Below are 23,230 nucleotides of genomic sequence, written 5' to 3'. Positions count from 1 at the left end.
CATTTTTCCATAATATGCCCTGGTCAACTGTTCGAATTCAATCTGTGTGTTGCATCCATTTCACCTATACATTTTATAGATAGTCTCCAGTGGACAGTCAATGTTTCCTGTAGCACATCAAAGATTGACAAGAAAAACCTTTCAAGTGTTTCGTTCTCCTCCCAAGGTCTTAGGTTGAGAGTTCTTTAACACCAGCATCCTTTAACATGGCATTCAACTCCAGCTTTCTGTTTTCATCTGAAGAATGACTCAGGAATCGGAGCTTGAGCTACAGACAGCTGAAGGAAACCTTTCTCCTGGTTCTACGCAGAAGCAACAGTATTGACTTCTCTTGAACTGAACCAATACAATGCAAACAACTTTGTTTCGCCCCATTGATTTACTAGAAGGCCACTAAGAAAGCACTATCCTTGGTGCTTGCTTACCGAGTTTCTTGAAGACTGTGCCAGTAGTCATACCGTAATCTTGCAGACAAACAGTTAAACCAAACCGCAATCATAACCTCCTTGACCGAAGTGAAGAAGCAACAGGTGCCTTACCTGTCCATGAGGCTGCATGGCGCTGTAGGGCATGTTCTGGTTCAACACCTTCTGCTTCATCAGCAGCATCCTCTTCTGCTCCTCACTCAGGTGGGCCGTCTGTCCCGGGATTGGCCCCTGGGTCTGCCCCGGCCCCGCGCCCTGGCCGCCGCCTCCCCCACCGCCCATGTAGGGAGGCATCATGGGGTTCTTGACCTGATTGTTCCCTCCCATGGGGGGAGTCATCCTCTGGCCCATGTGATCGACTCCACTGCCGCTGAAGTGACTCAGCGGTTTGGTGTTGTTGTACGACAACATGGCTGCCGTGTGCTGCTGCTGTTTGGTCATGGCGTTCTGGTTGATGCTGTTTGGCTGTTGCTGGCCCATCATGCCCATGTGGTTGTGAGGGAGGTAGTTGTTCATGGGGGCTTTGGGCCCATTGTTTGGGGTCATCCCAGCCACTAGAGGGCCCTGTGGAGCGTTAAAGGCTTGCGGTGGGTACATCATGGGGCTGTTGGGTTTGTCTTGGTTAAAGGGACCAGAGTTATAAGGACTGGTTGGAGCTCCTGCAGGGGACCAGTTAGCTGCTTGTTGCTGCTTCTGCTGCAGAAGTTTAGCACGCTGCTGAGCCATTGCTTTTAGCTGCTCTGCTGGAGAAAGTTCTGGTGTCACTGGCCCAACAGGCTGACCTCCAGGTGCAACTCCCGTCGCTCCAGGTCCCGTGCCCGCTTGACTGACCCCCGGGCCTGGGTTCATCATGTATCCATTGGCTGGCCTAGAGACTGCTTGTGTCTGAGCCTGGGTTGGGGTCTGAGGGGAGCGAGCCACGCAGTTGTGCAATGGGGAACCTGATGCCATGGCAACGGCTGGAGACTGCTGCAAAGGTTGCTGAGGAGGTGTTCCGTTGGCAGTGGTGGCAAACTGAGGGCCTGACGACGATGGTCGGACCTGAATGGTCCAAAAACAAAAAATAACACTATGAGACTCATGAACTCTTAAATGAATGGTTCAACACAAATCTGGAAGAAAATTAACTTGGTTAAAAAGACATAACAAGTCGCCTAGTTCTTTCTAGGCTAAAACCAACACCACTAAGGCTTTCTAATTTACGCATTGTCTCTTGTTTGTTCAGTCTTTACACACAAAGCAAAGTAAAAATAATGTTGTGTTGTTTTAGCGGGAGTTACTTGTCAGAATGTTGTTGTCACAAGGTTTGGTACCTTTGAATAGTGTATACTAAAGCCCCATAGTGAAGGAAAACTGATCCAGCTATTTGAGTCAGTATCGGCCCGATATTGGTTTGTTCATCAAGAAATAGCCATGAGATGCAAGCATCTTATCGTTCTGTTTTTATATTTCTGTTTTTGTACAAATGAGACAAAACAAATAACTACATAAATTGTACTAAACAAATGAGATTTGCTAATCAAACAGCTTTAAATATGTGGGAAGGCTCTTTTTTTTTACTTTGGGAAGAGCCAGGCTAACTGAACGTCCCTGGAGTCAATCTTTAAGAGAAACGCCTCCTTGCTTCAGTTCTGTACTTTATTAAGTAAAAACTATTTAAACATTTTTAAATAAAACTATCTCCATATAGTTTGTTTTAGGAATTATTTATATTTGTTTAATAAGTATTAATATGACTATCCATTAACAGCAAAAATACCTTTACACCTGCACATTACAATGTCGAGGAAAATCTGTTCGTAACTTGAGATTTATTTGAGTATTGCTGGAAGCCATCTGTCTTGGACCAACATACCTCACAGCTTGATTATTAAACATTCTTTTATCATAACCCCAACACACTATGTAAGCATTTCATACGTTTTTGTTTTGTGTTCTGCACATCTCACAATTTCTATTCATGTATCAAATATTTTAGATGTAAAATAAAGACACAACTGTTCATATTACTATGAATTGGAATCAAGAATCTTAACCACCTAAACCTGTAGAATTGTACTCAAACTCTATTCTTGTGAATAGACATTCAAAGTGAGTAAAATGCGCGAGAACATAAGAAAAATATCACTTTGAGACTGATTCACCTAAGCTTCTAACAACTTTGGGCATAGATAAGGGTTAAAGGGGTTACAAATATTTTTTTATATATAAAATAAATAAATAATTTATATATCAATTAATGGGGGATACAGTTTTATTGTTGTTAAACAAGGCCCCCAATTAATTCAATTCATAAAGAATTACTCAGATTTTACTACGTTCACCTTGGAGACATGCAAGAAGTGTTCTTCAAGCATTAAAAGCAAAACAAAGATGAGTAATAATTTGACAGATTCTCCTATTGTATGTTTATCCTTCAAGTACTTGGCCTATTTGCTGACCCTTTGAGCACTGACCTGTGGAGAGCCCATGGGCACCTGGGGCCCTCCTCCAGGCTGAGGAGGTGGAGGCAGGGCTGCTGCTGGCGGTGCCGTCGTGTTCCCAGCTGCTTCTTGTGGGCCCGGTGTATGATTGTTTGCCGGCCTGCCGAACTCCGCCTCCTTCTTGTCCTCAAAGTCCTCATTGAAGAGGTCGTGCATATCGTCCTCCGGGACAGTGTTGGCCAGCTCGTCGATCAGCTCCTGCCACTCTTGGTCATTGAGGTTGATGTCGGAGAACAGTTTGTTCTGATTGGAAAGAGACTGGGGATCAGAGGACTCCATCCCACCCCCGTCATCCAGGGGCTCCTGTTTTAAGTCTTTGAGGAGCCCGAAGCTGTCCTCAAGGTCCAACGAGCCATTCAGCTTCATGTCCGAGAGATGGCTTCCACCGTTCTTTCCAAGATCATCGGACCCCTGGCCTATGTGGTTGCCATTGCTGTTTGTAGTGTTGTTTCCGGTGGAAGTGTTTGGCCCGCCAAGTAAGGGCTTAATGTCCATTTGGTGATGCAGTGGAGAGATGGGTGGTACATTGCTGTTGTTGTTGTTGGAGAGACCCGTTAGTGAGTCCAAACCGCCGGGGCCCTCCTTCCGTACCCGTTTGGTAGTCGGCGAGTAGCTGCCTCCATCACAGATACCGTTCTGTTCTCCATTGAGCGGAGATCGTGCGCTGTCCAGTTTCCTCTTTACAGTCTCCTGGAGCTGTACCAAAGAAGAAAAAGAGAATGGATTAGGGGTGGGGAAGAGCAAAAGGTGGGACCGGTTGGCAATATAAAAAACTTTTCTGTGGTCTTCAGGGTGCTAACAAGGGATGCAACATGAGATATCAAATCAATAAGGCAAAAGAAGGCTTATCTCTCTACACACATCGACAAGAGTCTATAGAATACAAGGGTTGTGCTGAATATCAAAATATCACCAAGACAAATTGTACATTCTGTTCAAATTGAAATGATGATCAGACCAGTTCTCACACAGAGCATATGCATGCATACATTGTATCGGCACAAAGTAAAACTAGGGGCAATGCAATGAGCAACCTCCTCGGAGCAGGCTGGACTCGAGGTTTTCAAAGAAGGGAGGAAAGATCAAAGAATGTTCAGTCTGTAGTACGCTCCCCATCATTAGCATCAGCCAACGGGCAGCCCAGTCTAAACACACACCCCAGTCTTAGCCTCACTGTAGGCAGCTAGCGTACAGTCCGCTACACTTAACAGTCTCACTGCCTCTGTCAAGGCACAGACGAGATAACGACAGGGTGCTAACGAACGCTGGCTGGCAGTTAAGGTAATCACTGTCATAGACCGGGGTTAAAGAGGAGAGGCGGTGTAGAGGGACAGCAGACAGAAACTCAAGACAAAGCAAATGAGTAGGGGCAGAAAGTAGAGAAAGTGCCAACGCAAGAAAGGTAAATGATCTCCTTTTATCAACAGGTGTTTACCATTAAAAAAATTACCAATTTGATAAACCAGCAGTCTTACATTGGAGTGCCGATATGAAACAGGGTCTAGAAAACCAATATATAAGTGGGCTAGCTTTACCATTCGCTATCTATTGTGTTCGATTGATGATACAGGGCTTGCGGTTCAAAGCCCAGCTGAAAATATGAAGCATGGCAAAGGGACTCCAAATTGGCAGAACAATGTGTAACAATACATCTGGGGTGTTAGGAAGGTCTGGAGGAGTTCTATCCCCCAACAACTTTTCCAATGGAGTTTTCAACGGCAAGAGCTGCACTTTCAAGCTTGGCGAAAACGTAACTTTTTGTTGCAACGGATCATAAATTCTTAATTATTTATTGTGGGAAAAAAATATGTAGAAAGACCACATCTATTGAAAACCAAATAGTGCCTAAACACAGTATTTAGTTATTTGATACCCAGTGTGCCAACTTATCAGGTCAAATATGAGCTAGTCAGGACAAAACACTATAGCGGGGTCTAAGAGGACTTGGCACAGCAATTGAGTGAGATCGCGTAAAATATCTGATCAGAGAAATGTATGTATCAAAAGTAGGCACACTTTAGTATTCAGACTTATGGTATAGAAAGTAGATGGCGGCGCTGGAGGCTGGAGTAGACAATGGGAATCTACAAAAGCTAAACTGTGATAAAATGGTAGGGAAAGTGCATCAAATGTACATTTCTATGCAATTTAATAAACTCTCAATCTCAATGTTACTCTTTACTCCTGTTAATTTCAAACCTTAATGAAGTTGGCAGAGAACGTAGATGCTGTTAAAATGACGAATGGGAAGCAGGGACCTCATTTATGAAAAGCTCCCAGGGTGCGCATTTTGTGCTCCGACCCAAATCCAAGTCTTCTTTCAAAAACATGAGCTATGTGGTAACGGCAGGCACATCTTCACTCCATTGTACAAAGAATGGACATTTTATTATTTCATCTATTGTTTTACATATAACCCCGATATAATATTCTTAAGGGCTGACATTAGATACTTACTTAATTGAATTGCTAATTGTGTCTATATAGTACAAATTGTTTGATGCTAATGTCTTTCTAAAGGAAGTACATTTAAATAAATTAGTTCAATATTGCTTTTTTACATGCATGTAATGAAATGTACAATGTTAACAAAAGGAGATAAAATGCGTTGCATAATAAAAATGTGATTTGATGTCATTCCTCAGTCAATTTACGCACACACATTTGCACAATTGCAAACATTGATTAGAGCAGTTACACACTGTGTGTATATCCTGCAGATCTACATTTCAAACAGACTTCTGTAAAGCTCAGGAGCAGGAAAATGTTTTATAAAATGTCTGTTGTCGCATGTGAAAGTGTCAAACACACACACAGGGAGCACCACTGGTACATGTATGTGTGCAAATGTACGCTTAGCTCTTTGTTATTCAGATGGAACAACAGACAGAATATATTCAGATTGTATTCTGACCCTGAGGTGGACACACACACACACACACACACACACACACACACACACACACACACACACACACACACACACACACACACACACACACACACACACACACACACACACACACACACACACACACACACACACACACACACACACACACACACACACACACACACACACACACACACACACACACACACACACACACACACACACACACACACACACACACACACACACACACACACACACACACACACACACACACACACACACACACACACACACACACACACACACACACACACACCACAAAAAGATCATTGTTTTGTACTTTCTTGGTTAACTGGTGTGTGTATGTGTGGGGTGGGGCTGTCAGGTTTCCCCTCTGTTCACCACTATGACTGACAGTCAGCCTAATTATATTTATGGCATGATAAACATCATTAGTATTGACAGCCCAAACTACACTGTGTGTGTGTGTGTGTGTGTGTGTGTGTGTGTGTGTGTGTGTGTGTGTGTGTGGCCATTAGGAGGAACAACTGAGGAAAACACACATCTCCGCTGTCACGACACGGCTCCTTCAACTGTGTGTTTGTGTGTGTGGTCCTGCAATCAATGGGTTTAAATTATTCAGGTCTCCTGTATGCGCCTTTGGTTTGGTGTGTGTAACAGTGTCTGTGCATGCATGTATGTGTGTGTTACAGGCTTTCCCTAAATGCCAGTGACTCATGTTAATAACAGACTCGCCTTTCAAAGCCCACCTATAAAAACTCCCATAATTATGCAGGTGGTGTGAACTACACCACACACACACACACACACACACACACACACACACACACACACACACACACACACACACACACACACACACACACACACACACACACACACACACACACACACACACACACACACACACACACACACACACACACACACACACACACACACACAACACACACACACACACACACACACACCACACACACACACACACACACACACACACACACACACACACACACACACACACACACACACACACACATTTAGATAAAAGTATTACCAGTTTAACCTTTTTGATTAAATCCTGACTATAGAGACAGACACAAAGAAATGACAGACAGAAAGAGAGAGATACTATTTCTCTGTACGACTAACAGCTGGGCATATTATTGATAATATATCATTATCATGTTATAAGACTATATATTGTCTTATATTTTGGATATCGTGATATTATCTTTTACTAGTGTGAAGGGCTGCATTATAGTAAAATGATTACATTTTTCTAAATTAAACAGATTGTTCTAGCAGTTCTAATTTCTGCCATTATCATTATTTTACTAACTTCTTTTTCAATTTTCTGTATTTTTTCCCATCTTAACAAGGACATCAAATGCTAATTTGCCAGTTCATATTTGTGCCTCTACTGTGACATGTTTACATGCGTTAATGTTCAAAAAGTCAGCTCTGATTGGTTAGCTGGCCGGCTGATACATTTTGGAAGTTTTCATTGCATAAACATTTTGTGGAAGCACCAACCATACAATGTCGTCTCAACAGGTAATAAAAAAGGAATTTGATATATGACTTTTTTTAACGTTGCCCAGCCCTACTATAAGTCATCATGTTCTAGCCTGAGGGAACAAGCAAGAACAATAAATCTGTCAAACACTCTATATATAACTGCGCTACATTAATCATGTGTTTCTTTAAGCACAATTAGCAACCCTAATTACGGCTTTAAATTCCAGCAATAATACCTGCCATGCTCTGACAATGTGTCTATTTGTTTGATAATCAATGCAATAGAATGGAGAGGAAACGAGTGTTTGCATGTGTGACATGAGAACGAAGATACGGAAAGTCAGAGACAAAGAATTTTCAAGTAGTTTCATCAAGTGCTTAGCGGGAGCGCGTTGAAAAGAGCATCAGGAGAGAAAAGGAGGCGAGGATGTTAAAAGAGCAGAGAAGAGAGTGGCGCTTGTTTTCTCCTCCTGCGTCTCCCTCTGTATTCTTTGACACAAACACCTGCTGACTCTCTCTGTCGGCTCCCCCCGCAGACAGGGAGAGAATGACAAAGATACAGAGGGACAAAGGTAAGAGAGACACACACGCGCATGAGGAGGAGGAGGACTCATTTCTCAGGCAGATGGTCTTTTTCCTTTGAGTGGAGGAGCAACCAGAACATGAAGATGAAGAGGAGGAGAGAGGCTGAGGCAGAGAAGAGGTAGAGAGGGAGGGAGGAGGGGGAGATAGGTGGCTTGATGGAAAGGCATAGCGCGCCAAATGACAGCGGGGAGCACACGATGAGAGGGTGATCAGAGAGGGAGGGAGAGAGATGGAACCACTAAGGTGCTGTTGTTATAGCAACCTGCTGCTCTGGTGCTTTGTGCGCTGCATCCTCCTCCTTCCTCGAGATTGCTCACTTACTCCCTCTCTTTAAAGGTTGAGCATCATATCCAATTCTCAACATTTAAAAAAACATGTTGAGACACTTCCAAATGATGGGCTTTTTTTCTACATGTTTACCAGAAGGTGTACAGCTACAACAACATGCTCTGCTCCTGATATTTATCACAGGAAGTTGTTGTAAACCCAATCCAAAGTCGACAGAAAATGCATCTTCTTTGAAAATAGGATGCAGGCTGTGCAGCGCTTCTACGCAAAACCATGTCTCCTTTCTTTCTCCCACACTTCCATATCATCTCCTCCACCTGTTCTCTACTGCAGGGGACAGACCTGCCAATGCAACACACACGCAAACACACACTGAGTGGCTGTAGAGTGGTGCAGGAATGAGTCCTACATTGGTAATGAGTTAGCGTTTTAGCACTGCTAGGTTTATTCGTTTTGGAGTGAACGTTTTTTTTGACGAGTTTGTGGTTAAATGCCCAAAATAAGCTCTATGGTAAAAACAAGTTTACAAGACGATGCTGTTTCGTCTACAACGTTAAATATGCAAGTAAATATCCCACTGGTGAATGTCGGTTGCTTACCAGTGACAAAAAAAGACGACTAAGCTCCATCACACAGAACATGAGTCAGCCTTTAGCTTATCAGTGGTTACGTGAAGACTATTTACTTCTGCCGATTGCATTGACGCTTCAATTATTATAAATGTGGTGTTATTATGATCCTGCTTAACAAAACGTGTAAGTATCACAAGGGTGTGTTTGCCACAGATCTATTTTTAAAAAAAAAACCTATTACAGTGGGGCAAAAAAGTATTTAGTCAGCCACCAATTGTGCAAGTTCTCCCACTTAAAAATATGAGAGAGGCCTGTAATTTTCATCCTAGGTATACCTCAACTATGAGAGACAAAATGAGAAAAAAATAAATCCAGAAAATCACATTGTCTGATTTTTAAAGAATTTATTTGAAAATTATGGTGGAAAATAAGTATTTGGTCAATAACAAAAGTTCATCTCAATACTTTGTTATATACCCTTTGTTGGCAATGACAGAGGTCAAACGTTTTCTGTAAGTCTTCACAAGGTTTTCACACACTGTTGCTGGTATTTTGGCCCATTCCTCCATGCAGATCTCCTCTAGAGCAGTGAAGTTTTGGGGCTGTCGCTGGGCAACACGGACTTTCAACTCCCTCCAAAGATTTTCTATGGGGTTGAGATCTGGAGACTGGCTAGGCCACTCCAGGACCTTGAAATGCTTCTTGCGAAGCCAGTCCTTCGTTGCCCGGGCGGTGTGTTTGGGATCATTGTCATGCTGAAAGACCCAGCCACGTTTCATCTTCAATGCCCTTGCTGATGGAAGGAGGTTGTCACTCAAAATCTCACGATACATGGCCCCATTCATTCTTTCCTTTACACGGATCAGTCGTCCTGGTCCCTTTGCAGAAAAACAGCCCCAAAGCATGATGTTTCCACCCCCATGTTTCACAGTAGGTATGGTGTTCTTTGGATGCAACTCAGCATTCTTTCTCCTCCAAACACATCTAGTTGAGTTTTTACCAAAAAGTTCTATTTTGGTTTCATCTGACCATATGACATTCTCCCAATCCTCTTCTGGATCATCTAAATGCTCTCTATCAAACTTCAGACGGGCCTGGACATGTACTGGCTTAAGCAGGGGGACACGTCTGGCACTGCAGGATTTGAGTCCCTGGTGGCGTAGTGTGTTACTGATGGTAGCCTTTGTTACTTTGGTCCCAGCTCTCTGCAGGTCATTGACGGTCCCCCCGTGTGGTTCTGGGATTTTTGCTCACCGTTCTTGTGATCATTTTGACCCCACGGGGTGAGATCTTGCGTGGAGCCCCAGATCGAGGGAGATTATCAGTGGTCTTGTATGTCTTCCATTTTCTAATAATTGCTCCCACAGTTGATTTCTTCACACCAAGCTGCTTACCTATTGCAGATTCAGTCTTCCCAGCCTGGTGCAGGTCTACAATTTTGTTTCTGGTGTCCTTTGACAGCTCTTTGGTCTTGGCCATAGTGGAGTTTGGAGTGTGACTGTTTGAGGTTGTGGACAGGTGTCTTTTATACTGATAACGAGTTCAAACAGGTGCCATTAATACAGTTAACAAGTGGAGGACAGAGGAGGCTCTTAAAGAAGAAGTTACAGGTCTGTGAGAGCCAGAAATCTTGTTTGTTTGTAGGTGACCAAATACTTACTTTACCGAGGAATTTACCAATTCATTCATTAAAAATCCTACAATGTGATTTCCTGGATTCTTTCCCCCCATTCTGTCTCTCATAGTTGAAGTATACCTAGGATGAAAATTACAGGCCTCTCTCATCTTTTTCAGTGGGAGAACTTGCACAATTTGTGGCTGACTAAATACTTTTTTGCCCCACTGTATGTATGCCATTTTTATGCGTTTTCTTTGTTGAGAAAAGGAGCTGGTTTTAAGTAAGCCTCTGATGGTTGGTCAGAAACAAAAATATAAAAGCTTTTAGCTACAAGTAGCATAAATCCTTTCAGATACACTTTGATCCCAGATCAGAAAGGCGCAAACAGAGCTTTAATGCTTGCAGTAAAAACTCACCTATCCACTATCAAAGGAAAGTGGAGGGATACTTAACCCACAAAATGATCACTACATCAATTAGTTAGTCACCGTGATCTAAAAGTTGAAGAAAACGTTTAAAAGGGAGAATTTAAGGTAAGCAAGGGGTAAACAAATGGTCAATTTCCGGGTGGAGAATTCCTTTAAGAGAACCCCTTTGCAGATACGGGTGATTCAAACTTTGCCCCCAAAGAGAACATATGAGATTGATCCGTCAAAGAGAATGTATCATTATCTACATGTGTGAACAAATAACAGAACATACATACATTTGGTATTCCCTGGTGCAGGCCAGTGTGTGTGTGTGTGTGTGTGTGTGTGTGTGTGTGTGTGTGTATGTGTGTGTTTCCTAGCATTACTATACTTGTGGGGACCTAAATCTGTTTACACAGTCACGTGTGGGGACTCGCCTCCCTTATGGGGACAAAATGGAGGTCCCCATAAGGGGTATCATTAATTTTAGGGTGAAGACTTGGTTAGGTTTAGGGTTAAGGTTAGGGTAAGGTTAAGGGTTAGGGTTAGGCATGTGGTGGTTATGGTTAAGGTTAGGATAAGTCTCCAGGAAATGCATGTAAGTCAATGTAATGTCCCCTGAAGTGATGTATACATGGTATATGTGTGTGTGTGTGTGTGTGTTTATTCCTGGACTGCCCACTAGACTGTGAAATGAGTCAATTAAATCAAAAAGGGCTTTAATAAGAAAATGTGTGTACTGTGTGTGTGTAAGTGATGTTTATGGGATTATGTCAAAAACACTGTGGCATGTATCCAGATATTTTACAGCAAAAACTGCCTGCCAATGATGCGGTTAAGTTGCAGGGTCTTTAACATGTGACCACAAGTCCATCTTTACGAACTGATAACTTTCTAAGGCTGGCTTCGGGAAATTACTCAAGGTGTACAGCAAAAACAGTGCCAACTTTTTAGGAAGATCAAATGGAATGTATTTGTATTGAGGTGTTATTGTACCCGATAATGGGTAGGCAAACACTGTTTTCTACATTTTCATTAATACTCATGTCATTTCAGTGGAGAGAACTTGGAGGATCTGCGCACAGATCAAGAAATAAAACAGGTCTGTCCTTCATCTCAAGGGCACTGTTCAAGCACACGTCAGCAAACACCCGTACTGCCGGAGTGTCCTTGAGCAAGTACATGAAAATCATCAGGAATGCTTTTTCTTTGTCCGACCCTGACGTAAAGGCTCTGTCACTTGGATATGTTATGTAACTCACTTAACTTACGCATGTATGTATCCCGAACCACAATCTTTTACTAAACAAGTAGTTTTGTAACCTAAACCTAAGGGACACCTAGGAGTTCCCAGTGCAATAAAAAAGTAACACCAATTGACACCCAGGGTCTGTATGCAAAGGACTGGGAACAGGTTGAGCCAGCTGTTGTTAGCTTAGCTTAACTTAGCATAGCAAAGAAACAGGAAACAAGGTAACAGTTCGCATCTGTCTTTTTCTTCTTCTTCAAGCCCCTGTCACACTGTCCCGAAATTGACACCCGATGGACACACGAATATGGAATTGTGAATTTCGCACGAAGATGGCCCCGAACCACACACGAAGGCAACATTTACATTACATTTAAGACATACAACTGCAATGAAAGTACCAAAAACAATTATGTTACAGTACTATGATACTGTACTGATATCTTCAGACTTTGTTCTTTACTTTATCCGTCTTTATATGTAGAAAATATTACGTTTTCTCCGTAATGTTGTTTCCATAACAACAACAACTTCCTGTCAACTGTCCTTCAAAATAATATATTATATCCTTTTTAGTTTCACAGAACACAAATTGGGTTATTTACATAATATATTTACATGATTTTGTTGTGCAATAAAACAACCCGATGGACACACGATAAAGGAAATGTTCAAATTCGGCTGTGATCGTAGCAACATCGGGCCATTCGTGAGGGCATCTTAAGCCTTCGTATGATCGCTGGTGGAGTTTCTCAGGCTCCGGCAGCAACTTCGTGAGCGGTGGCAAAATCTTTGGCATGCCAAAAAATTGCCGAAGGACCTTGCGAAGGTTCATTTTCGTGTTGAATTCGTGTGTCCATTTTGCCCTTCGTAAGGCCATCGTGAGGGCATCTTGTTATCATCGGTGCCATCGGGCATTCGCCCCGATCAGAGTGAGGGTGAATGCACCGATGATAACACGAAGATGACACGATTTCACAAGATGCCCTCACGAGTGCCTTACGAAGTTGCTGCTCACGAAGTTGCTGCCGGAGCCTGAGAAACTCCACCGGCGGTCATACGATGGCTTAGATGCCCTCACGAATGGCCCGATGTTGCTACGATCACAGCCGAATTTGAACATTTCCTTTATCGTGTGTCCATCGGGTGTCAATTTCGGGACAGTGTGACAGGGGCTTTAATGACACCGGTAAGTCAACTTAGTTGGTTTCTTACAAGGGCCACAATGTCACAAATTCATATTAATTCACTTTGATTATGACACGATTTTGGTATTTGTATATTATTTCTCAATGCTAGTCTTTTAACAAACACACACACAAACAGTGGGAAGTTTCCCTGCCCACATCCCCGAACATTGGGCAATAGATGGACAGAACACAAAAACAAAAGAGTCTGTGGGATTGAAGGACAGAAAGCAGCAAGTGACAAGAGGAAGGTACAAACAAAATAACTATTTGGCTGCCATCCCAGATAAGTGTGTGTGTGTGTGTGTGTGTGTGTGTGTGTGTGTTTGAGAAAGCGCCTGCCAGTCTGCCTTCTGTACACAGGGGGCCTGTACACCGCTGATTTGAAAACACACGTAATTCTAATTTTCAAAACAATACTTGTTGATTTAAATGCAACTTTATTCCAAATCTGCAGATGAATCGAAATGTCATGTGCAGTTGGTAAGTTTAGTTAGTTAGTAAGCAAGTTATGCGTCTTTATGGATAAGCCAAAAACAAAACTATGAAACCTTAAATATAGGGATTTTTTAACAGTTTCTTTAAAGCTGCATGTCCTGTTAAATTGTTACTGACTGGAGCTTGAACGCACCGTAATGCAACTCTATGAAGCCTCCTTTCACAGCCTGTGCATGTAAAAAAGCTAAAGCTAACTAGCTCTCCTCTCCACAGAATAGGATTACCTTGCGTTTTATCAGCTCTTTGTCATATATATCGTATATGATTTGTGAGTGTGTGTGTGTGTGTGTGTGTGTGTGTGTGTGTGTGTGTGTGTGTGTGTGTGTGTGTGTGTAGTAAGACATAAAGTGAAGGTGTGCACATGTCATCAGCAGTTTCAAACCTGCTGACCTGACAGAAAACCATCACTTTTCCCTCCCCATTTACCCCCATCCATCTTGGACCCCCCCCGCCCCACTCAATGGCAAAGACCTTGGTGTGTGTACGTGTGTGTGTGTGTTCGTGTGTGTGTGAGAGAGGATACAATTACTAAAAAGGCAGTAGTCTAAGCAGCGGTGCGTGCTAACAGACAGATTTACAAACCATTAGCATTAAACGCACAACTAATTATCATCCAAGTCGAGGGCTGTGTGTGTGTGTGTGTGTGTGTGTGTGTGTGTGTGTGTATGTGTGTGTGTGTGTGTGTTGTGTGTGTGTGTGTGTGTGTGTGTGTGTGTGTGTGCATCTCTGCACGTGTTTATGTCTGAGTGTGTTCCTGTTTATATTTTCCAGATAAAATGTAAGTAAGAAAAAGGGCAAGCAAAGAGCAGAGAAAGAAAGAAAATGAGGGGACGAGAGAGGGGAAACTGTGTGTGAGCGTGTGTGTGTGTGTGTGGTTCCTGGCTGAGCAGCTCCTCTCTATTTATAGAGCTGCGGCTCCTTCCTGTTTCTGGAGCTGTACCATCACGCCAAGAGGGGGTGGGGGGTGGTGAGAGAGAGAGAGAGAGAGAGAGAGAGAGAGAGAGAGAGAGAGAGAGAGAGAGAGAGAGAGAGAGAGAGAGAGAGAGAGAGAGAGAGAGAGAGAGAGAGAGAGAGAGAGAGGGGTGGGTGGATCTGTTGATTTACTAAAGACTCAAACACGACCAGTCTCCCCTCCCACACACCCACTCACACTTCTCTCTCTCTCTCTCTCTCTCTCTTTCTCAACAACATGGGCTCTGCCGGCAGCTTCAATAAAACTCCACAGCAGAGAGGGAGAAGAAGGAACAGGGGAGAGAAACAGAACTTAACAGCGCTAAAGGAAGATGTGTGGGATATTTCTGTATCTGATGGTGTTGCACAACGGGACACTAATGTATAAATAATAAATGTTTGCTGACATTAAATAACAGAGCAAACAGCAACAGCTCATGACGTATTACCTTTAATGCATGTGGGATCTGTGGGATTGAAACCCTTTCATTGTTTTTCTGGTTTGTTTTATTCTCTGGAACTCACGACTCAAAAAGTAGATGTTCCCTTTCCTGTAGTGTGTTATATAGGTTTGTGTGCATGCAGGGGCGGATCTAGACAAATATTCATGGGGTGGCAAGAGGGTGGCAGGATATTTTGAGGGGTGGCATCCGCTGACAGAAGTATATGCTGATTTAAATCGCAATCATATCAATCAATTAGGGGTGTAACGGTACACGTACCCCGTACTGAAATTATTCGGTACGGGCCCTTCGGTTCGGTACACGTGTGTACCGAACGAATATAGCGTTAAACGTAAAAAATTGAGAACATGAACAACTTTCTGGAAGTAATCTATATCATAGAGCGACCAAGTCATTTCATTGGACGAGAGGCATACTATGAGAGCTGGTCACAGGGATGCGTTCAAACGTAGTCAGTAATTTGAGGAACTGTCGAAATGGCAAACGCAGATAAAGTTGAGCTGAAAATCCTCCAGCATCATTGAAGTCTCCGGTTTGGGAACATTTTGATTTCGCAGTTACGTACAAGGATGAAGGACAAAGACAGGTGGACCGAACCAAAGCTGTTTGTCGGCATTGTTCAACTAACATTGGTTACGCGGCTGGCAATACATCAAACTCATTTGAAAAGGCATCACCCGAACGTGAATATCACCGGTACCAAAAGAAAAGAGACTGAAGTGCAAACCCAACTCCCACTAGCATGTAAGCCTCCACCACTCGCAAAGAGTTCAGACCGAGCCAAAGCTATTACAAACGCCAAATATCCTTATGTTGCCATGGTAGCAAAGCGCTACCTGGCTGTATCTGCTACCTCTGTCCCTAGAGAGGGTGTTCTCCACAGCAGGAGACATTGTTAGTGCCAGCAGATCTGCCCTTTCAGCAAGCAATGTGGACAAGTTCATCTTTCTTTAAACAACATGAAAATACAATGACAAGCAAGTCCTAATGTCAAACTGGCTGCTTAGGTACTAGTTCAGTTCAAATACAGATTATTTCAGTTCATCGAAATGCTGCACCTTAATGTTTATTTTACTATATTTTGTATTTATTTGAATACATTAGTCACAGTTTAATAATAATTAAAAAAAATATATTTAATGTTTTGTGATAATTTTTTCTGCTGTACCGAAAACGTACCGAACCGAACCGTGACCTAAAAACTGAGGTACGTACCGAACCGAAATGTTTGTGAACCGTTACACCCCTACAATCAATGTTAACTTGGAAAGCCACAATATTAATATTTTAACTCAATCACATAGGTGATATTATTGTGGCACATCAGTAAAGCCTTATATATAAGGTGGCAGACGTAATTTAATGAATTTTAACTGAACAATAACTGAATGAGTTGGTTTCAATCTTAGACCAGCAGGGGAACCAAATCTATGCAGACTGCTGCAATAAGTACATTAATTAACTGTCTCATCGATGTTTGTCTGAATGAATATGAAACTATTAACAATCATATTATTCCTATCAGCTGTCAATCACTGTTAATAAATAATAATAATAATAATAGATTTAATTTGTTAGCGTTTTTGCAGGTGCTCAAAGACGCTTTACAGATATAGTGAAGAACTGTTATGATTCACATATTCATTTATTATTGAATAAACTATATTTTTTGGAGGAGTTAATGATGAATGTTCATCAAGATGCTTGCTCACCCTCCTTCAAATTTGAAAAACAAGTAATTATATCATTATTGATATACAGTTACAACCTTGACTTTACATCAGAAAGAACAAACATTAAAGAAGTGACTAACTGCATCAGTTAGGGTTAAAAAACGTGTATTCAGCTAAAACATCGCTGCAGTTATTATCCAGGAAGGTCCTTACCTACTGGCCTAGTTAAATCAAAGTGGTTACTTTCTGTTGGCTGGGCAGTTTAGACACACCGTCTTATTTTACTTTCTCAGGACTTAAAACTGTTTTTTGGGGGCAGACCCCCTCAAAGAAAAAAATATATACACGCATACAAGGTCATCATCTTAACAGTTTGTTATTCTCATCGAGTCATCCGTGAGCAGAGCATCAAGTTGGCATGTCTATTACAGCTGAATGCGGCGATTACTATCTTGTTCAGCAAAACGCCTCACAAACTTATTAAGATCAACAGCTGTAGTGCGTTTTGATTCAATGCTGAGTACAGCCACACTGACAGTCTCTTCTCTGTCATTGTAGACCGCAAATACCTCATTCCTTCAGTGCTTGGGTCCGAAAGGCTTCTCGTTTTGCGCCGTCCCCCCGTTCAAGTGAATTCGCCACCAATCATATTTCCACTCTCGCGCCAGGACCGGGGGAGGGGTTACATGACGTGCATATTGTGCTGCATTCACTTGCACTCGGACATTAGAGACTTTCTCTCATAAATGTCCGATGAGCCACAACTTTTCTTTCAAAACAAAGATACCAACTGGGGTGGCAGCTGGGGTGGCAAGGCTATTGTTTAGGGTGGCAGTTGCCACCCCATGCCACCCCGGTAGATCCGCCCCTGTGTGCATGTACATGTTCTGCAAAGGCTAACATCCCCAAATTCCTTCCAGAGGGAGTTTCTCTCCCACACACTCCCCCCCCATGCTTGAAACGCCTCCATTGGACTCCTTTGTTTACTTTCTCAACATAATGACATCACTAAGTAACACTTGTGCTTCTATTGGCTAGCACTCCAACACATTGGCTAAGGGGCGGGACATCTCTAAGCAGTTGACCAATCACAACAGAGTCCGATGCAATTCTTTGCGCTCTCTTTAAAAGCAAAACAAATGTGTGTGAACAATTTCTTTATAACAAAATAGCTCAACTCTAAAAAAGTGAATTCACATTGGATCGCGCAAAGAGATAGTTGAAAAGTCCACCAGTTGACAAGAGATTGCTGAGTTGGATTGCTTGTCTAGTTGTTTATATAAGACCGAGCAGACAATGTGTACTTTATAAGTGGTGTGACTACGAGACTAGCAATGGGGCTTACTGGGAATACTGCATAAACACCCACATTTTGAATAACGGGAGGTTTACTTGCTCTTTTTTCTCCCGCTGTGTCTCTTGGTGGGCTTCTTTGCTGCAGGGCTAACTTGCTAAACAAGAGTCGCAGTCAGAGTCTTGCTTAGCTCGACCTATCTCAACAAAGCAATGAATCTGTCAGCAAAGCAGCTGCTCTTGCTTGCTGTTTGGCAGGAGATCGTTAACATAGCAAAATAAATTGCCAAAATTGTCCAAAAATGCCGTCGGCCATGTGAAATTCCAATCGCTAATCGCTGATACATTTGTCCAATTGCCCAAACCAAATGGAAACGTGCATAATTCACATTTCTTTGTTGCCGTATTTCCAAATTTGCTTGAATTTAATAACAACTGTGCCACCTCCATGACAACTAAGAACATATCTGCTGATGAAAACCATAGAAGTGCAGTTCAAGGCTCGATAAGACACACACAAACTACTTCAGGTTAGAATTAATATGTAAAACAAGTCTAGCTGCTTGTGACGCAAGAACAACTAATGTATTCTTGACAAAACCAACTCAAACCTTGGGAGTTTAATTGTATAAAATGAAGCAACAAGTGTCAAATATTGTATACATTTATGAAAAATGTGTTATCCAGTATAATATCCAGTTGTTGATACATTTAAATGAAAACATCTGGAGCCTGAATCTTGGTGTTGATGGAGGGGAACTTGTTGAGTTCATCTGATTTGGCTGCGGGGATAATTCTTTAACAATAAAGTTCCAAAAATGTAATTGGAAAACCTTGTAGACACTCCATATAAAAAAGAAAATAGATTTAGGGCTTCAAATCTCGATCAGGACATGCTGCTTATGAGTTTCTCTGATCTGTTGGAGACTTTGGAAGGAGGCCAGTAATTGTTCCAAAGCCCTATTACACTGTCAATATCACGGTAAAGCAATGAAATATGTATTTTATTACCAACAGAGGCCAATGTTCCCGCTGTAGATATGAAATAAAGACGACTACAACACAAGAGGAAAAGAAAGAGTGAAGAGAGGACTCCTGGCTTCAAGGCCAGATGGTCACCAGGAGGGGTCTGACAGCTGTGTGTGTGTGTGTCTTTGTGGAAGTGTGCGAGCAAGATACAGAGAGAGATAGGGACAGATTGTGTCCAACACCTGTCCTCCCTGGACACAACAACAAAAGAAAAAGAAAAAAGGCAGGCTAAAATCAACGTGGGCTACATCAAACACACTCGGGGCAAGAAATAATGAAAGGTGTGAAAGAAGTACAGCAGAGAATGTATTAGGCGGAACATTTACAGAAGGATTAACACCGGTGTGTCATCATATGGAGCCACTTCACATGTGGAGTAAGACATCGGAAGCCAATAATGTGTGTGTAATATTAGTCTTAGATTAGAGTATTAGAGTCTACTGTATTTGTTTCACAGGGGCTCCTCTGATTGGCTATGTTAGCAATGTGCCACAGAAGACCATATCCGATTGGCTGCAGTCGGCTCCCGCCTCTGCCTGAGCCTGTCGTGAGGGCAGAGGCGTGCACACGCGCACACACTCTCAGATTTATGGATGCTCAGTAGCAGGAACGACTTTCTAACCCCCCTCCCTCCTTTCTTTCTTTTTTTCACCAGTTCTCCCTCTATACACTGTTGCCTCTGAGCCGAGGGGGGAGAAAGAGAGCTCCAGCGAGGGAGAGAGGCTGCTATGGTAACAGATCACTGTGGCAGCGAGTAGAGGGGCCCTGATGGCTACTTGGCAGCAACGGCAGAATCTCGCTGGCTGCACACACGCGTCGGTGTGAATGAGTGTGTGGTAAATGTGTGTTGTTGACCGGGAGACATGCTGAAAGGGGAAGTGTGTGTTTGCATGTGTGTGTGAGCCTCTCTGGGAGGAATGAACCCATTGAGCTGGTGTGTGTGTGTGCTCCAGATGTCCTCAGTCGTGCAGATCGATGGCCACACGAGAGGACATCCCACTGAGTTGAGTCACGACACCCGTCTCCTTACCCCTCTCTGCTCTGCCTCCATTTCTTCCTCTATTAAAAAGAGGTTTTAATAACCAAACACCTTCCTGTGTATTGACCAATCTAGCTTTATTATTTTGCAACGATGAGACAGCTGCAGGATGTTGTCGGAACAAAATAATGTTATTCCAGCTCTCCCTTCCCTGGCTGCCTTCACTCTCTCCTCCTCTCTCTCATTTTTTTTCAGCGAGCATAACTAGGTCATGCAGTAGTAGACTGCTGTTGCCTCGCCACTGTGCAATTCTTTCAATGTGTGTGTTTACACAGACTAAACACACATTTCAACTAGACCTGGAAAGAACAAAGTCCAATCGAGTGTGCGTGACTTCAGGAAACAAATAATCTATGTCTTTTAGAGAGGACATATTGTGCTCATTTTCAGGTGTATATCAGTATGTAGTGCCTCTACTGTTACATACTGAGCCCAGTCTGCTCTGATTGGTTAGCAGGCCGGCTCTGTTGTGATTGGTCAACCGTTTAGAGATCCCGCCACTTAGCAAATCATGTACAATGTGTTGGAGCGCTAACCATTAGAAGTGTGAGTGTTTTACTTAGTGATGTCACTATGTTATGGAAACAAAGGAGTCCAATGGAGGAATTTCAGGCAGGGGGGGGACTTTGGGATTTTAGCTAGGGATGCACCGATGCTACATTTCTTGGCTGATGTCGATGTTAAGAATAAGTTAACAATTTGGCCGATGCCGATGTTTTAATGTAATTTATTTCCACTGTTGTTATTCCACTTTCTGCCAGGAAAAACTAATCATTTTCCTCGCAAAATGGTTTCAGTTTCAAAGGCTGAGCAAGTTCGTTGTTATAACATCATAGTACGCGGTTTAGAAAGTACGCAGCAGATCACCTGCAGCTCTGCCCGCTGTGAGGGGAACGGTGAGCGGCGCAAAACACACATTTAGAGTTAGACCTATCACACTTAGCTATTTTATCTAGCCTACCTCTGAATCTACCTAAACTAGTTATAAATATATTTATTCCTCACTGTCGGATCACTCATTACTGGATCAGCAAGCTGCATGAGACGGATACGGACCGGCTGTCAGGAGAGAGGGAGGGGGAGGGAGAGGGAGAGGGAGAGAGAGGGTAAAATAGAGCGCTCCGTTCCGTGTCAACCGAACAGTTTTCAAACTGCAAATCGCGGATCTCTGGGTGAAACAGTGAAATAGTCCCACACTGCCGACATGTTGTTTTTCTGTTTTCTTTTGTTGATGTTTTTTTTATTATATATATAAACAAACTACTGGTGCCGCAGATGTTATGACGGGATGCGAGAAAAATCTGAAGTACAGACACATATGTTTTGCTTGCCAGTAAGAATCTAACCACCCAGAGTGGCCAAACATGACATCACCTTTATTTACAGGTTAATGCATCCACACTACACATCCTCGGTGCTCTCACTAACAGAGCGTCCACACTACAGCTTCAAAAAAAGCTTGGAGCTGGGCGTGTCTGAAGCTTGGGGATTTTATTCGAGCAACGCGACAAACAACCAATCACATGAATCTCCCGCCCCCGACATACAAAGCAAAAAAACCCGGGGATTTTATGAGAGCAATATATATATTCTTTCACACACAGTGACGTCACGAGCTACCCACAATGCAACACGCGCCATATATATATATTAGGGCTGTCAGTCGATTAAAATATTTAATCGCGATTAATCGCATGATTGTCCATAGTTAATCGCGATTAATCGCAAATTAATCGCACATTTTTTATCTGTTTTAAATGTACCTTAGAGGAATATTTTTCAAGTTTTTAATACTCTTATCAACATATGAGTGGACAAATATGCTTTATGCTAATGTTTATTATCATTTGAACAATGACAAATATTCTCATGAATATTAAACACAACAACCTCTGAACATTACAAATATTCGCCTCAATTCAACCTGGAACCTAATACAATAAAAATGGTGTGTGTGTGTGTGTGTGTGTGTGTGTGTGTGTGTGTGTGTGTGTGAGATGGATCGTTGGAGCTATGTGCAACTCAAGGCATATGCTCGAACGGGAGCTGCCTGGACGCTGCAATCATGTTGCGCACTATCCGTGCTGAGTGTGCTGACTTTTCGTACAATGTCCCACTGTCTGGCTGCCTGCATAAAGTCAAGTGCTCGGCGCAGTTGTGGCGAAATGTCGCTCCTCTGTTTTCATTTAAGCAGCTCCTTATATCTGTTAGCGCAGCTAGCTAGCACCAGATGCTAACAACAACAATGCACGTAAGGTCTCTCTCTCGCTCGCTCGAGCCACACATACACACACCCTCCCGGTCCTCCCAACAGCCAGTCGGTGCCTGCCGGTGAGCGTGGAAGTGTGATCTGCCACAAGCGGGCGGCAGGAGCGGGGCTGTCAACATCAGCTTGTAGATGGTATTTTAAACTCGATGCGCTCTGAAACTACGGGGCGGCCGAGGAAAAAAATACACATGCGTTAATCGCGTTAAAATAAATAGTGGCGTTAATTTTTTTTTGCGTTAACGCGTTATTAAAGCGTTAACTTGACAGCCCTAATATATATATATATATATATAAATACGCCATTTTCCTGGAGGTGCAAATATTCTGGAGGTGCAAATATAAACATCTAGCTAACGTAGCAAGGCAGAGCGCACTAGGTTTTTTTTCTGAATTAACGACCAAAGAAATCGCTGCATGTCTTCGGATTACATCTCTGGACTTGAGGGGTGTGCTTTATGTCGTTACCAGCGTAAACTAGAGCTGTGTGGGTTGTTACAGACTGCCTGCAGATGTATGGAAAAACGACAGTGGCCTTCGTCAATTTTGGCTGCATCTACGTCTATCTTCTGGAAACACCAGGTGAATACTCCACTTGTCACAATAATATTATCATGCCAATGCATATATGTGGTATTTTAGAGTTGACTAGATATTGATTAAGGCAATAGACTATGATATTCAGTACAGGAAGCTTAGCAACACCTAGACGGTGTACGGCTGCTTGCACCTCGCATAAAACGGCGGATACCGGAAGTACGG

The 23,230-nt window shown here is 42.7% G+C and overlaps 1 protein-coding gene across 1 annotated transcript in view; it reads right to left on the bottom strand.

The window, feature by feature from the left end:
• maml3 (mastermind-like transcriptional coactivator 3) overlaps window positions 1-23,230 on the bottom strand; it is a 144,694-nt gene that overhangs the window by 65,884 nt on the left and 55,580 nt on the right. The window contains exons 2-3 of the mRNA XM_034237092.1: window positions 2,882-3,604; window positions 540-1,466 (exon numbers count right to left, since the gene is read on the bottom strand). Of these exons, the coding sequence (XP_034092983.1) occupies window positions 540-1,466; window positions 2,882-3,604 (1,650 nt within the window). The remainder of the gene's footprint in view (window positions 1-539; window positions 1,467-2,881; window positions 3,605-23,230) is intronic.

Source organism: Gymnodraco acuticeps, unplaced genomic scaffold, assembly GCF_902827175.1.
Source record: "Gymnodraco acuticeps unplaced genomic scaffold, fGymAcu1.1, whole genome shotgun sequence".
In the NCBI taxonomy this organism is placed as follows: Eukaryota; Metazoa; Chordata; class Actinopteri; order Perciformes; family Bathydraconidae; genus Gymnodraco; species Gymnodraco acuticeps.
This window is presented reverse-complemented; position numbering and strand designations above follow the sequence as displayed.